This window comes from Apium graveolens, chromosome 4 (assembly GCF_009905375.1).
Source record: "Apium graveolens cultivar Ventura chromosome 4, ASM990537v1, whole genome shotgun sequence".
Lineage (NCBI taxonomy): Eukaryota > Viridiplantae > Streptophyta > Magnoliopsida > Apiales > Apiaceae > Apium > Apium graveolens.
Genome location: NC_133650.1, coordinates 259,073,560 through 259,090,950, shown reverse-complemented (window position 1 = coordinate 259,090,950; position 17,391 = coordinate 259,073,560). Strand labels below are relative to the sequence as shown.

Genomic DNA, 17,391 nt, shown 5'->3' with positions numbered 1-17,391 from the left:
TAACTATAAAATTCGAGAATCAAACCCTAATTTAAACATGTTATTGAACTCCAAATTGATCATATGACATACCAAAATCATCAGGAAAAGAAGAGATATAACATGCAATCATCAAATCATACAAACAGTTGCTCGAACTCAAAATCCAAATTTTAATTCCAAGAAATTCGAATATAAATCAGTTTATGGGAAATTAACCTTTGATTTTGCAGTGATTCTGATGGATGATTCTGGAAGTACAAATCAATAACTTGGTTTTAAGTATATGCACGCCAAAATCCGATATCGATAACACCTCCGAATTTGAGTTGGATTACAAAAGAACGAAATATAAATATAGTATTTTCTCTGTTTTATAAAGATTTTACTGGTTTGCAAATGATTTTCGGTACGGAAATAATTACGGTAAGGGCTATTAATATTTACGGAAAAATAGTATCCCGTTGGATCATTCCGGATATAAAATAGTACGTTTATTTATAAAAACAGATCCAAAACGGTACCGGTTTCGGGATAATTATCCAAATCTGTACAATTTGTACTGCGGTCTTGGTATCAACGTCTGGTTACACGTATTACGAGGTGATAATTATAATAGTTTAATAAAAAGATCTCGTTTATCGAAAATACGAGTTTTATTGATTTACCGAAACGAATTTTGTATCGAAAATATTACGCTGGGACCCGCACAGGACAAACCGTACTTCGGATCGAAAAAGTCAAAACATGAAAAATGCTCGGAATATTGCAATTAGATTAAGAAGGAGTTCTCGGAAGAATTTCAGGTTATAAAAATGTAAAAACGGGTGAAGTCGGCTGCTTCCCGATTATATAAAATAGTTTATAAATACTCGGAAAAAGAATTTATTAAATCCATAAATTTCCTATAAAATCACAAATCAACATAAAAATAATTAGGAAGATATGACAATTATCTATATTTTATTTTGGAAATATAAAAATTAAAATACACAAATTATATCAATTTTAAACATCCAAATACATATATCACTTAACACATAATTCACAGAATAAATACTGAATATGCATAATATTTATTTATTAGCAAAAATAACTACACGATATATCCCAGATATTACATATTTATTCCAAGGGACTCGATATCCACTTGCGAAGTATTGAATACCTCAAATTTATTTGAAACGATTTCTCAAGATTGTAATCCCTTAACTATATTTAATTACTCGAACAATGAATATTATTTCAATTATTCATTTAATATAGGAGAAGTATTCTCCAACGATTATTATTTCAAACTCGATTCATTATATTATTAAAGATTATTTTAATTATTTAGACATAAATTAGTTGAGGAATATAATTTCAATTAATCTTTTAAAATATAATTATTTGAGGTTTAATTATTTAATAATTATTATTTAATTATTAAATATTTATTAAATGATTTAATACGATTTAAAAATCATAAAACCTAATTTAAAATATTTTCAGAGTTTCTAGAAAATCATAGTAATATTTTCAGACCGTCGAAAAATATTATCTCGACATACTTTAAATATTTGAGAATAGTTTCAAAAGAAACTCCCCCTTATTTATTTATCTGTTGACAACGGTCAACTCACATTATCTTAGTATTTCCTCCGAAAATTTTCGGAAGTATATATATATATATATATATATATATATAAGATGAGATGTGCCTATCAACAAGTAAAACGCTTGGAGAACTTCGATGTGGTTCGGGTTCTTAAGAGATGGTAGGATTTCTTAAAGGACAAGGGAGGGGTAGAGATCCAGTAATTCGTGTATTGGGGTGACTGTCAGTACCGTGGGAGACGGTACTTTGTGTACCTAAGGACCTGCGAAGTGGGTGTATACCCGATATGGGACACATAGTCAGTATGCGGCCAGGGTGATAAGAAGGAGTTTGGAAGTCATCCTCCTACTAGTAGAAAATGTTACTAATTTCCGTCTTACGACTGATCATCGTAAGCGGTGGCTCCATTGAATGTCCTAAATTTTTCCAATTGGAATTGAGATGCAATACCATAACTCAAGCCTAGGTGCTGGGTATACCATTAAAGTATTTACAGGATAATAAGTCAACAAAAGAATTGTTTTCAAAAGAAGGTGTGTATCACCGAGAAAAACTATTTTAAATGAACATACTTAGCGTATATGGAATCATTCATCAATTTCTCATACAGTCTTTTCATACGGTACATTTTTATGTTGTGCATTATAACAGTATAAAGCCTGGGCATTTTCATGTATAAAGCGCCAAAGTTGATATGAAGCGTCCAGGCTTGAAATCCAGGATTCAAACTTGAAATCCAGGATTCAAGCCTAGCGTGAGGGGAAAGTTTGTCACGAATTGCAAACCTCCAAACTAAAAAATTTGAGGAGCTGGAAGGATATTACATAAAATTCTAGCCCAAGATAAATGGTTGATCCTGGGAACTAATTAAATTTCAATTGAATGGTGATTTGCAGTAGCAGAATTGTATCAATCAATCAATTCAGTTTTATCGGAAACTAGAAAATCTCAGAAATTAATGTTAGTTGCTGCAACTCAACAAGTGTAGTATGATTTGGTCATGGCCTCATGGGTATATATATTAGATATCCGTTAAAAAAAATTGCATTTAATAAGTCACCAAGTGTGGCACCATTTGTGGACTTGGCAATGAGATCATTTGGGCCTAGCCTTTGAATGATCAAATATAAAATTTGCATTTAATAAGTCACCAAGTGGCACCATTTTTTAATTTTATATTTCTTTTAAGTTATCCTATCCGTTTGTAATGACATAATGAAGTTGTAATGTGGGCAAATTTTTTATTGTACAGGTTTTTACAATAGCTGTAAAGAAATTGAAGTAAAATTTACATTTGAGTACAAAGTTCCGGGTTGATCTACTGGTTTGGCATTGGCAGGAGATCCTTACTCTTCCTTCTTCTCCTTCACTGTATTTTTCTTGCATGTACCTCTAATCTGCCTACAACTCCTATATAAGATGTTTTTAACTCCATAGCTTTCTGAAATTAGAAATCTGATGGGGGCAAGGGCATGTATTGTTACTGGAAATTGGCAGGTTAAAGGTGTAGGTGAGCACTGAGCATGGATGGTATCTTATGTGCAAATTGACCTGGTGCAGATACCCTGCTTTTGCCTGGTGTTTCAGACCTAGCAGGTTCGTTTTGATACAGTAACCATAACACTGACTTTTTGTTACCTAGCACTCTTATGCCAAAACTTTGTGCTTGAGGACATTATAAGCTCGTGTTAGTAAGGGATTCTTGTCCAGATGAAGATAATGAAAGGGTACCATATTGAATAGATAATTATGATATCTAAATATTCAAAAAAGAACATGTTCTTTTGTTGTTTATTTGCTTATTAATTGTTGCAATGGATTTATGACATTTCAGTATTTAGGTTTACTGTCACTTCTGTTGACAGAGTGTATGGTTGTCCAGAGCTTAAGGTATCAGAAGTAGTGTAGAATTTGAAGTGTTTCGAATATCTTTTGGTTACAACTTGAAATGAGTGAGCATTTACTTCTGCTCGAAAGTTTCCAACAATATATACCAAGAACTACTGCTCCAGCCTCCAATCATATTCATCTGTCACCCTCATCCTAATCCAGAGATAATAAATCGCATTGTTAACCTTGTGAAATTGATCTAATAGCTTTTTGATTGAGATGTTTTGTAATAGTTATTGTAAACATTGCCAAAGTGCAAATTAATATTTCAGTGTTTTCTACTTTGCAGCTATGTAGTTACATTTGGATTGAAAATATATCAGAAATTTGACCGTAACAGCTGCCATCACCTTGTATGATTATTTAAGGTTTCTTTATGCAGATTTTGTATTTTCGTAATTTATGTATAATTAAATTAACATACTTTAGTTTAGTTTTTAAGTCTGATTTTAAACTTGTTGTCACTGTCAGTTTGTACTATTACTCTTAGGATCAATAATGTCCAGATGGAGGTGCCTAGTAATGCTATGACCGTACGCTTGGTTCATAACACACATGAAAGGACAATATATTTCTTTTTTGTTGTTTATAGAGTTCATTTCAGGATGAATTAGATGGGTATATGGGACTCACAATCTAAGATAAAAGAGAGGGAACAATCACACTATGTTCTGCACCAAGCTTGCAGTGGAAACTACTGAAGTTTCAGATAACTGTCAGTAATTTAAACTCCGTGTATACACAAAATTTTCCAAAGCCATAATTATGAGGAGAATGAGGTTGTGAAGTCACTAATGTTAACGACAGGGAACTGGAAAATATGGTTTTCTCTTGGGCGACACATAGTTGTTCAATTGACTGCTTATAAACATATATTCTTAGAGAGATTGAGGGGGTTCTATATATTATGGTGTTCTCTGGTGCAAAACACAGTTTCATTTATCAATTCAGGACATACACTGAGAGAACCCACAATACTCAAGAAGGTGCTGAAAATCATGGTTATATGTGAATGGAGTTGTTCCATTGATCATTTTGAAGACATACTTGGATGGAGACCCTGAGAATGAGAGGGTCTGTTGAAAGTTATGGTTTTGTCCGGTGCAGATAAAAGTTGTTCCATCGACCATTTGGAGAACACCGAAGGAGACTAAAGGCAGGGTGCTAGAAATTGTGTTCTGGTGCAAAAGAAAATTGTGACATCAATTAAGTAGCATAAGACATACCTAAAGATACGGCCGTGCTTGGTTTGTAAATGAATTTCGATAAACACTTCTGAAAAAATGTTTCAGATAGACTACATGTAACATACCACTTTTTACTACATCAGAAAATTGATTAATTTAAACTACAATACTTGTAACTGTAAGAACATGAAGATTCATCCTACAGAAACCATAGTTCTTGTCATTTCACCATGAGCAAAAACACACAATCCTCAAACTGATAATCACGAAGTTAGAAGATATAAAGAGCGTAAAGAAAAAAATCAACAAGAGATTGTCAATCACCCTCAATTTAAGACCAAATTAGTGTTCAAGAAAAACAAAATATGGTTCTTCACTCTAATAAACTTTTCTACCAACATTCATATTCCCACAGAACACAACCAATTAACCACCAAACAAACCACTAAAATATTACATTACCCCTGGGAAAATAAACTTCAATTTACCCCCAAATAAAATCAAACATTTCATATCATCCTAGCCCTTCTCAATCCAACTTTCCTCTCACTCAAGCCCACAGACTTATCGTACCTCACAGGCACCACAGGAGGCTTATTGTTCTCCTTACAGCTACTGCTTCTCAACGAATACCTCGACATCTGGCCCCGTGCTGCTGTCACCGGAGTAGCAGGCACTGTTTTCCTGACACTCCCAACTTTCTTAGTATCCGTCTTCTTGGCGGAACTAACCCTCACACCAAGATCATAAGCAGGAGCCTTCTTTTCTTCGAATCCCCCTTTCTTTCGCCTCAGCCTCTCGTTTCTCCTTGCAGAATACTCCTCATAAAACCTCCCTCTTTCAAAAATTGGACTCCTCTTAACATTCGCAGAATCTTCCATCTCAGCATCTTTATATCCTCCTTGAACCATCTTGGCTAAAGCCCTCAATTCGCAAGAAATCGTGTTGTACTCGGGTCGAACTTCCAGCTCTTCCGCATCCCAGGTCCGTTTCGTTAACTGGGGTTTCACTACACAACATAAAACCATTCAACAATTGAAGAAAAATTCAAGAAAAAAAAAATTCGAAAAAAAAAAATTCAAGAAAGGGTACAAGAAATTGATTTACCTGTGGGAGTTTGCGCTGCTGGTGGGAGAGGAATGTTTGAACTGGATTGGCCGAGATTACGACGAGAGCGAAGGCGTATCGGAGATCTTCCGAGAGGAGGCTTACGATCAGATTTCATCATTCTCGACATGAGTTTGTTTGATTAAAGAGAGAAAATCTTTGTCTATTTGCTTGGTTTTGAGGGGTCTTATTGTGAGAGTGCCGTTTAAATTTGAAACATGTGAAGAGAAAGGAGCGTATTAACGGCTATGTTATTTGATCCAACGGTTTAGATTTTAATTGGGTTTTTATATAAAGGAATTGATTGATTACAAATATTTCTTGCCAAAAAGATGGATATTCGGATTTTTTTTTTATTTGAAGTAAATAATATATGTGCAATATCTATATTTTCAAAAAAAAACATTGACTTAGGAGCGGAAATAAAAATATAGTTTAGGGGGGTCTAATAATATTCGGGTGAGCTGAATTAAATTATATTTTATTTTTTTAAAATTTTACACTAAAATTTTTGATATTTTTTTACCGTAGGTTGGGATCAGGACTCCGTTCAGTCCCCTCTGGTTCCTCCGTGGTTGAGTTAGAAATATTCTTAGGTTTTATTTTCTCCGAAAAAATAAAATCAAAATAAAGGGAATATAAAATTCCAACTCATGTGATAAATAGCAGAGAGCATGTTTTTAAAATTGTGAAGTTTGAGTTTGCATTAAATATTATTTATGTTGTGTTAGGTAATGATTACCAGGAATAAAAAAAAAGAGTTATTTTGCTACCGGTCACCTATTAAAAATAATTTAATTAATATATTGAAATTTGATTAAACTTATCCTTTTTAAATATGAATGGACTTTTAATTATTTAAACTTCCAAATATCCATTAAATTTAAATAAAATAATAGCTCTTAAACATGAAGTATATTTTTGTACAAAATCATATTTACTACTCAAAATTAACTAGGGAAAATCAGGGTCACTCACATTTATGGTCATAAATTTTGTAAATCGTTTATGGCTTGTATATTACTAGCTTAGATATTGCGCGATGCACGGTTTCCGTTAATATTTAAAAAATTTATTTATCCCGTTATATTCTAATTTTTAAAATATTTTTGTAAATATATAATAATTATAAATTTATAACAAAAATAATGGAATAACTTTAGCAAAATAAATAGATTTTGTCTAATGGTTTAACAATTTAGTAGTTTAACATATATATAACACTATTTATTTATTTTTTTTAATAATAGGATATGTTGTAGTTGTAGTTTAGTAGGATAAGTAGACTTTATCTAATAGTTTAACAATTTCGTAGTTTAACCATATATAACACTATTTATTTATTTATTTTAATAACCAAAATTAAGGGATATCCGTTGAACCAAATTATACCACATTCCGATTATTATAATATAATATAGATATATTTTATATAGCTATATGTATATAATAAAATATCTATTAAGTTCCATGGAGACCATCTTTTTCTTCTACACATTGGATACCACTTATGTTCTATAATTAAAATATTGCAAAAAAAATATTGCAAAATGTGTTACTTTGCGAATCATGCTCTACAAGATCATTATTTTATTCAAAATCTTGAATATCATATTCATAAATGTAATACATGCAGAACATTACAAAATATTTTATTCTACGAAACATGCTTACTTTGCAGAACATTTGTACAACTTGCATAACATACACGTCCTGCTTATTAAATTTAAAGGATCTTCAACAATTTTCATGAATTAATGATATTCGTAGAATATACTTCACAAAATATAATTTTTATAGTGTTTTGATTGTAGAACATACGTGGTCTCCGAGGTCTTTGATAAAATAGTGATTTCACAAAACTCTTCTCTATAATCATATTCTATCTAAATTTGTATCACTGTATCATGCATATTATTATATTTGAATAATAGTAGAATAATATAGATAGTTATTTATATTTATGATTGATTGAACCTCTAATCATATTCTATTTATAATTGTATTACGACGATGTATTCTATTATGGTGTTTCAAAAGTAGTAGAACACTGCAACTATTTTTTATTTATGATTGTGTTATGAATTTTTTCAATTAAATTTAGAGGTCTTATTTTTATTTTTGTAATTATTAATAATTCTAATAATATAGTATTGTAATACAAAATAGATATTATTTTAATACAGCTGAGTAGTGTCAAACTTTATTTTGATGATAACATTTGAGATTTATTCTTTTTAAAATATCATATCAACAGTTGAAATTTTTTTGACGTACTGGTATCCTTTTTTTAATTGGTCTACCTTTGAAGTAATAAGTTATTTATCTAATAAGATATAATTTTGATTGTCTATTTTTGAAAAAATCATATCAACGATTTAGATTATTTTGGCCGTAGGGGACCAAATTTTTGAATAAGAAGTCCCTCACACTTATTAAATACTAATTTATCTCATGTGTGATGCACCGTTTTTTAACAAATTTTTTTTAAAGTTTTTACAATTGATTTTTAAAAATTTTAATATACATATATATCGCGGGTTAAATATCGATTTGTTTACTAAAGTGAGGGTCTGGTATCAAAATCTTGATTATTCTTATCAGGGTCTCTAATGTACCATTCTAATAGTAGATAATGACAATGTCGTTACATTAACCAATTGACCTTGCACACGAATCTAAGTGGTAATAACATGTTTGACACAGTGTAAACAAGAGATCTTTGTTGTGTTACGTGGATTGTAACGGCTATAACATGATACACATGTGTATAAATAGAATCAACCGCAAAACTTTACTCTCTCTAATATCTAGGGTTTTTACACCAAAAATCAAATAGTGGGAGTAGGTGGAATTAGTATAATTCATTAAATGCTAAGAAGCTGCCAATGATGAGTGAAAGCCTTAACACAAAAAATGTGTGGTAGCACCTCGAATTAATTAATGAAAAATAACTCTTATAAACTATGTTTTTATGGGAGATTAGGAAGGGTTAGTACTTCTTGGAGACTAAAAAATTCAGAGTGAAGGTTTTACACATGTTCAAAACCTAAGGTATCTATATTCTTGTTTATGTCTTGTTTAATAAAATTATATTCAATAATTTGTACTATATTTGATTTGTTGCTATTAAGTTAGGAGGTCCAAGGCTGCCACTTCTTTGAGTGGATTGATGAAGGATTTAATAGTATGGCTTATGATGTAGTCACTCATTTGAATCACAAAAGGATATATTTGGAGGAAAAATTGAAGCTTGTTGAAGAAAATCTGGAAGAAACTGTAGAAAAAAAAAAGAATGGTCAATGGTGAGAAGATATAAGTAAATGAGACAAACAGGGTCTCGAAGCTCAGATAAAAAGGCTTAGAAGTAATTTAATAGTGTGTGTGTTTGTTGATGTTGCAACAATCTTTATAATGTTGTTTGTTAGGTAGATAAATGTAATATTGATGTAGTTGGTTGTATATAGGAAGATGAAGTGAATGAATGCATTGTTGGTGGTGGTTCTTTTTAATGTAAATGTAGTTGGTTGATAGGTGTCTTCAATGAGAATTACCATTGTGTATTATGAGTTTTTTAGTGTGTGAGTGTCTATATAGTTGTCATGTACGCAAGCAAGGTAAAACATGCGCAAAGTAAAGAATATTTACATAAAAGATGACATAAGAATAAATTAAAACATCAAGATTCCATGCCACAAGGATAAGGTCAAGTCCAAATATTATAGTAGCCATACAAAAGTAAGCAGAATAGACAAGTCTTAAAGTAAAAGACTGGCCCCAATAGGTTCTCTTGGAAATTAATTGGATATTTGCCTTCCTTTTCCACAACATCACCTACCTCATTAACAAAAAACATGTTTTTTGTAGGCACCTTGAATGGCCTCTGACCTACCCCTTTTTCCTTTTATTCCCCTACATTATCATTGAAATTATCTAGGTATTCCCTAGATTTTGTTGTCCTTCTTTGTCAATAACTTTTCCATTACCTTGAATGTTTTTTGGACGGTTTCTTATTTTTTGCCTTCTAATCTGGAGCTTCTGTCTTTTCAACTCTTTTGGGGCTTTTTTATTACCAGCAGAAGTTGTGTTCTGGTCGGGCATTGTTGCATCTCCTTGCTCAACTCTCCTCAATTCAACTTTTTCATCAACTGATGCACCATTCTTCTTGATTGGACAATTATTATTCTTGTGAGATGAGTATTAGGTATGAAATATACACAGAGGGGGGGTGAATGTGTTTCTTGATTTTACTTACTTAAAAACTATGTTTGAATGTTTTCAAGATAAACAAGTTGAGTGTTTGACTGCTTGAACTCGACAAACTAAATAATTATAGTGATAATTAAATAATTGTAAAGACAAAAACAAAATTATCAAAACTCACTTGATTTATATTAAAATCAAATTGGTTGTGCTATAAATTTGTGTTCTAGAATAATAAGAATTTATCTTTTTCTCTTGAGAGAATACAAGATTTCTTGCTTGATGATGAGCTCTTCTTCACTGAAGTTCACCTCACAGGCTTTGAACAAGGGTGCATTCACCTTTTGAAGCACATCAGGAACCTCCTTGTTCAAACTTTTTTTGCCTTTGTCAACTTGACTTTTCTTCTGAGATGAACCAGCCTCATAGTCCAGACCAATTGCTAATGTTAGCACAGGGTTTGTTTTTTCATGATATTGGCCAACTAGTTGAGAAGCATTTTTAAATGACTTAAGTTTAACTTCATTTTTCTCAATTTTATCTCTCGGTACAGCCTCTATCTCCTCTACATATTTCAACTTATTTTTAAGATATATAGTTTCTTGCCTAACTGATTTTAGGCTCACAAGCTGCAACTCTAGTTTTTGTTTCTCAATTTCCAGTTTCTCATTCACGTTTGATAGTCTATTCATTTCCTTAGTTGCAACCACCATGCTTGTGTGAATGTGAAATATTTTCATACTCATCTTTTCAACATTTTCCTTATATTGTGAGGCATTCAAATTAATGGTAGTTAGAATAGGTACATCAGACTTTGATACAAATGTTTTTTCTTTCTCCAAGGCCATGAGAGCATAGTTTCCATATTTTTGACTGTCATCTTCATCATCTGTGTCTGTTAGATATATTTGATAATGTCATGGCTAATATGATTTATGTTTAGTTTTCAGATCTTACTTAAACAGGATAAATCAGTACTTACTGGAAGTCAGGACTTAAGGATATCAGTACTTATATTATCAGGAGATAATCATCAGAAGATGGATATCAGAACTTAAGTACTGAAGGATGTTCAGATAAGGACAATAGCTGATTAAAGGAAAGAAGATCGAGATAAACATAAGAAGAGATATGCATGAAGAAGGAATTCTATGAAGAATAGAATACTTGGAAGAAAAGATATCTGATTGATATATTTTAGGAAGCAGAATTATATTCCATATCAATTAGCGATTATCTTGTAACTGTGTAGTATATAAACACATACATAGGGTTTACACTATAAGTGTTATCATATTCTAGAAGATTATTAATTGTAACCCTAGAAGCTCTCGTGATATTTGTTCATCACTGAGAGGTAACAGTTCCATACTGTAACAGAGTTTATTGTTTCAATAAAGTTTGTTTTCTGTTACTTAAGTTATTAAAGTTCGATTTGATTGTACTTTACACTGTATTCACCCCCTCTACAGTGTGTGTGTGTGACCTAACAAGTGGTATCAGAGCCTATCTGTTAACGCACATATAGTTTAAGATCCAAACACAATCATGTCTGACACAGAAACTCTAACTAAGCCTAATAAAACTGAAGAATCTCCAAAGACACAAATTCAAAGTCGGTAGGAGACCATCAGAGTTCCCATACTGAGACCATCTGAATATACCATATGGAAGGTGAGGATGACCATGTTTCTAGAAGCTACAGATCCAGAATATCTTGATAGAATCAAGGAAGGACCTCACAAACCAACCAAGCTCGCTGTTGCAGTTGCAGGTGAAGTAGCAAAGACTGTACCAAAGGAGAAGAGTGATTATACTGCTGAAGATATCGCATCAATTGCTAAGGATGCTAAGGTACGACACTTACTGCATAGTGCCATTGATAATGTAATGTCAAACAGGGTAATTAACTGCAAGACTGCAAAGGAGATATGGGATGCTCTGGAAACAAGGTGTCAGGGAACTGATACAATTAAGAAGAACAGGAAGACAATACTCACTCAAGAGTATGAACACTTTGACTCAAAGGCTAATGAGTCATTGACTGATTTATATGATAGATTTGTCAAACTCTTGAATGATTTGTCACTGGTTAATAAGGAGTATGATCTTGAAGATTCAAACCTTAAATTCATGTTAGCTCTTCCTGAATGCTGGGATTTGAAGGCAACAACAATAAGAGACAACTACAATCTTGATGAAACAACTCTTGATGAAATTTATGGAATGTTCAAGACTCATGAACTTGAGATGGAACAAAGAAGCAAGAGGAAAGGAGGAAAGTCAAAGACAGTTGCTCTTAAGGCTGAAGAAGAATCCCCCAAGGCAGCTACCTCAAGAAAAGACAAGGATAAAGCTCTTTTCACAAAGTCTGATACTGAGTCATCAAGTTCTGAAAGTGATGATGACTCGGATTCTGAAAGCTTGCCTGAGACTGATGCTGATGAGGAGATGATGAAGCTGTGTGCTCTTATGGTGAAAGGGATCACAAAGATTGCATACAGGAAGTTCAGGAAGGGAAAGAAGTTTTCCAGAAAAAGCACAAGTTCTGATAAGAAGAATTTCAGAAGATCTGAGGGCAGAGGAGGAAAATCTGATAGAGGAGATTATACCAATGTCAAATGCTATAACTGTGGTGAGAAAGGCCACATATCTCCTGATTGCAAGAAAGTGAAGGGTGACAAAGGCAAGGCTCTTGTCACAAAGAAGAAAAGCTGGACAGACACCTCAGACTCTGAAAGTGAGGAGAATTATGCTTTGATGGCAAATGCTGATAAAACAAGTGCTGAAAGCAGTTTTGAAGCTGCTGAATCAAAGGTACCTCAGACTACTTATGCTTTTCATACTGATGATATTAATGAGTTGAGAAGATATCTTAAAACCATGTTTGTTAGTTATAGAGATCAAACTTTAACATGTGAAAGATTAACTTCTGAAAATCTTGCTTTTAAGAAAAGAAATGATTTCTTAGAAACAGAGTTAGTTATGTTCCATCAAACTCAGAAGGATAGAGATGATGCTTTTTATGTTAGGGATGAAGTGCTAAAAATGAATGAATCTCTAAAAACTGACTTAGAAAAGGAAAGAGAGATTATCAGGACTTGGACTAACTCTGGCAGAACAACTCAAAATTTGCTAAGTAGTGAAAATTGGAAAGAGGGCTTAGGTTATGGAGAGGATAAGAATGATAAATTAACTGTAGAAATTAAGCCTGTTGTTAAGCAAAAGCCAAAGTTAAAACCTGTTAAGTTTGTAAATGTAAAGTCTGATAATGAGAAATCAGAAGTTAAAGAGGGATTAACTTCTGACAAACTTAAACAGGAAAAGACAGTTGAAGTAAACATAGGTTTAATGACTAAGAAGCAGCTTAAGCATAAGCTGAAAGATGTTAAGAACGCAAACAAGGCAAAATCACCTAGGAAAAATAGGAATGGAAAGGAAGGTGTGAATAAAAGCAATGATTATAAGCCTGTTCCTAAAGCTCCTAGGAAAATGTATCATAACTGTGGAAGTTCTAATCATCTGGCCTCTTTTTGCAGGAAGAATAAGAACATAAACTCCTTACCTTCAAAGTCAGGAGTTAAGAGTCAGTCTTTTAGATATAAGCCACAAAATCCTTATTTTCATTGTGGTAGTTTATGACATTCCATTTATACTTGTAAGGAATATCATAGTTTATACTATGATTATTATCAAATAAAACCTTCTTTAAAGAAAGTTTCCATTGTTCCTTCTAGTGTAAATTCTGATTCAAAGTCTGATAGTGTAAGTTCTGATAAGAAAAATGTTAACATAAACTCTAATGTTAAATGCGCTACAAATGTTAACAAACTTGACCAGGCCAAAGGATCCAAGCAAGTCTGGGTCCTTAAAACTAATCATTAGTGGTCTTTGTGATTGCAGGACAACAGGAAAAATATCCTAGTTTTGGACAGTGGATGTTCAGGACATATGACTGGAAATAAAGCCCTGCTATCAGACTTTGTGGAGAAAGCTGGCCCAAGTGTTTCTTATGGAGATGGCAACATTGGAAAAACTTTGGGATATGGCAATATCAATCTTGGGAATGTCATCATAAAGAAGTAGCTCTGGTCTCAGGACTTAAACACAATCTGTTGAGTATAAGTCAAATCTGTGACAAAGGTTATCATGTTGATTTCTTTGAAGAACACTGTGAAGTTGTGAGTAAATCTAAAGGCAAAGTTGTTCTGAAAGGATACAGGCGTGGTAATATTTATGAAGCTAAGCTTTCAACAAGTACTGATGGTTCTGCAATCTGTCTGATGAGTAGAGCATCAATTGAAGAAAGCTGGAATTGGCACAAGAAACTCTCTCATTTAAATTTCAACAATATAAATGAGTTGGTCAAGAAAGATCTTGTGAGAGGACTGCCAAAGTCAGTATTTGCTCCTGATGGCCTTTGTGATTCTTGTTAGAAGGCCAAACAAAGAAAATCTTCATTCAAGAGCAAGACTGAATCATCAATTCTTGAGCCTTATCACCTTCTACATGTTGATCTATTTGGTCCAGTAAATGTCATGTCTATTGCAAAGAAGAAATATGCTATGGTCATAGTGGATGAGTTCACCAGATACACATGGGTGTATTTCTTGCACACAAAAAGTGAAACTGCATCTATCTTGATTGATCATGTCAAACAACTTAAAAATTGGTCAAAGATTCTGTGAAGACAATAAGGAGTGATAATGGCACTGAGTTCAAGAATTTGATAATGGAAGAGTTCTGCAAAAACCATGAAATTAAGCAGGAATTCCCTGCTCCTGGAACTCCACAGCAAAATGGAGTTGTTGAAAGGAAGAATAGAACTCTCATTGAAGCTGCACGTACAATGCTTAAAGAAGCAAAGCTTCCAACCTATTTCTGGGCTAAAGTTGTGCAGACTGCTTATTTTACACAAAATGCAACACTCATTAACAAGCAAGGAAAGACACCATATGAGATGGTGAAGAAAAAGAAGCCAAATCTGAAGTATTTTCATGTATTTGGATGCAAGTGTTTTGTTCTCAAGACTCATCCTGAATAGCTATCCAAATTTGATCTAAAAGCTGATGAAGGAATCTTTGTTGGATATCCACTTTCCACAAAAGCCTTCAGAGTCTATAATTTGAGAACAAGAGTGGTCATGGAATCTATCAATGTCTCTTTTGATGACAAGAAAATTACTGGACTAGAAGATTTTATTGATCATGATCAGCTGAGATTTGAAAATGAAGACTCAAATTCTGATACTGAAAATCCTGACAATCTAAGTCCTGATACTGCAAACTCTGATGGATTAAACTCTGATGTTAATGAAACTGTGGTGACTAAGCCAAAGGAAGATGCACATATGCAGGGGGAGCATACTCAAGATCTTACCACATCACAAGAAGCATCAGAACATACATCTGGCTCTTCAAGTTCTGATTCATCAAATTCTGATAAGCCAAGTTCTGATAGTACTGAAAATCTAAATTCTGAAGAATCCAACTCAGAGAGCATAGTTTCAGGGGGAGCATCAGAAAATGAAAATGAAGACAGCATGGATCATGGAGGAGCATCCAGTTCTAGAGAAAACCTTCCATCTGCAAGAAAGTGGACTAAATCACATACACCTGATTTGATAATTGGAAATCCTGATCAGGTGTCAGAACTAGAACAGGTACTTCAAATGAATGTCTTTATAATTCTTTTCTTTCTCAGACTGAGCCAAAGAAAGTGGAAGAAGCTCTTCAAGATGCTGATTGGGTGCAAGCAATGCAGGAAGAGTTAAATGAATTTGAAAGAAACAAAGTCTGGACCCTAGTACCAAGACCAAAGAATAGATCTGTTGTTGGTACAAAGTGGGTATTCAGAAACAAAACTGACAGTGATGGCATAATTATAAGGAATAAGGCAAGGTTGGTTGCAAAAGGATATTCTCAACAGGAGGGAATTGATTATGATGAAACATTTGCACCAATTGCTTGGTTAGAAGCCATAAGGATATTCTTGGCTTATGCTGCTCACAAAAAGTTTACTGTCTTTCAAATGGATATGAAAAGTGTTTTTCTCAATGGAGAATTGGAGGAGGAAATATATGTTGAACAACCTCCAGGCTTTGTTGATTCCAAATATCCAGATTATGTCTACAGGCTAGATAAAGCACTTTATGGACTTAAGCAAGCTCCTAGAGCATGGTATGAGACTTTAGCTCAGTTTCTTCTGGAAAGTGGATTTAACAGAGGAACAATAGACAAAACACTGTTCTACCTCATCCATGAAAAGGACTTATTTCTGGTCCAGATTTATGTTGATGATATCATTTTTGGATCTATAAATGACAGACTTTGAAAAAAGTTTGTCAAACTGATGCAGTCAAGGTATCAGATGAGTTTGATGGGGGAACTTAGCTATTTTATGGGCCTGCAAGTCAAGCAGAATGAAGAAGGCACTTTTATTTGTCAAACTAAGTACACCAGAAACTTGCTGAAGAAATTTGGAATGCAATATTGTTCAAGTGCATCCACTCCCATGGCCACTGCAACAAAACTGGACAAGGATACTGGTAAATCAGTAGATATTACTTATTACAGAGGTATGATTGGCTCTCTACTCTATCTAACTTCTAGTAGACCTGATATCATGTATGCTACCTGTCTTTGTGCAAGATTTCAAGCAGATCCAAGAGAACCTCACTTAACAGTTGTGAAAAGAATTTTCAAGTATCTTAAAGGAGCAGCTGATCTGGGATTGTGGTATCCCAGATAATCAGATTTTAAACTAATAGGTTACTCAGATGCAGATTTTGCAGGTTGCAAAATTGACAGGAAAAGCACAAGTGGAAGCTGCCAATTTCTTGGAGGCAGATTGGTTTCTTGGTTTAGCAAGAAACAAAAGTCAATTTCCATATCAACTGCAGAAGCAGAGTATATTGCTGCAGGAAGCTGTTGTGCACAGATTCTTTGGATGAAGAATCAGTTACTGGATTATGGGTTAACATATTTCAAAATCCCTATTTACTGTGATAGTCAAAGTGTTATTACTATGACAGGTAATCCAGTTCAACACTCTATGACAAAGCACATCAGCATCAGGTACCACTTCATCAGGGAACATGTGGATGAAGGTACAGTGGAATTGCACTTTGTTCCAACAGATCAACAACTAGCAGATATCTTCACAAAACCATTGTGTGAAGCTACTTTTACAAGATTGGTAAATGAACTTGGAATGGTTTCAGGTTCTTTCTCTAAATCTGCTTAGTTTTTGATCTGATGCATCAGACTTTATGATCAGTATTTACAGAATTTACTCTCTTTGTGTATTTTGTGCTTAATTGAAAATTTGCTTAAGTACTGACTGTCGTCTGATGTAACTTTCTAAACTCTGAAAATGATATGTCTGTTTATGTAACTATTCTATCCTATGAGGATACCTGTGCTA

The 17,391-nt window shown here is 33.4% G+C and overlaps 1 protein-coding gene across 1 annotated transcript; it reads right to left on the bottom strand.

Moving 5' to 3' along the window:
- Positions 1-4,967: 4,967 nt before the first annotated feature.
- LOC141717115 (uncharacterized) lies at positions 4,968-5,977 on the bottom strand. Its single transcript, XM_074519227.1, has 2 exons — positions 5,764-5,977; positions 4,968-5,665 (listed from the first exon to the last, which is right to left on the bottom strand). The coding sequence occupies exons 1-2, from the start codon at positions 5,891-5,893 to the stop codon at positions 5,166-5,168; spliced, it is 630 nt and encodes a 209-aa protein (XP_074375328.1). The 5' UTR covers positions 5,894-5,977; the 3' UTR covers positions 4,968-5,165.
- Positions 5,978-17,391: the final 11,414 nt, after the last annotated feature.

Bases quoted from the DNA above. Each gene is read 5' to 3' on its own strand.
- LOC141717115 (XM_074519227.1), bottom strand. From the start codon at position 5,893: ATGTCGAGAATGATGAAATCTGATCGTAAGCCTCCTCTCGGAAGATCT. The intron at 5,666-5,763 runs GTAAATCAATTT...TATGTTGTGTAG, and splicing joins AGCAGCGCAAACTCCCACAG to TGAAACCCCAGTTAACGAAA.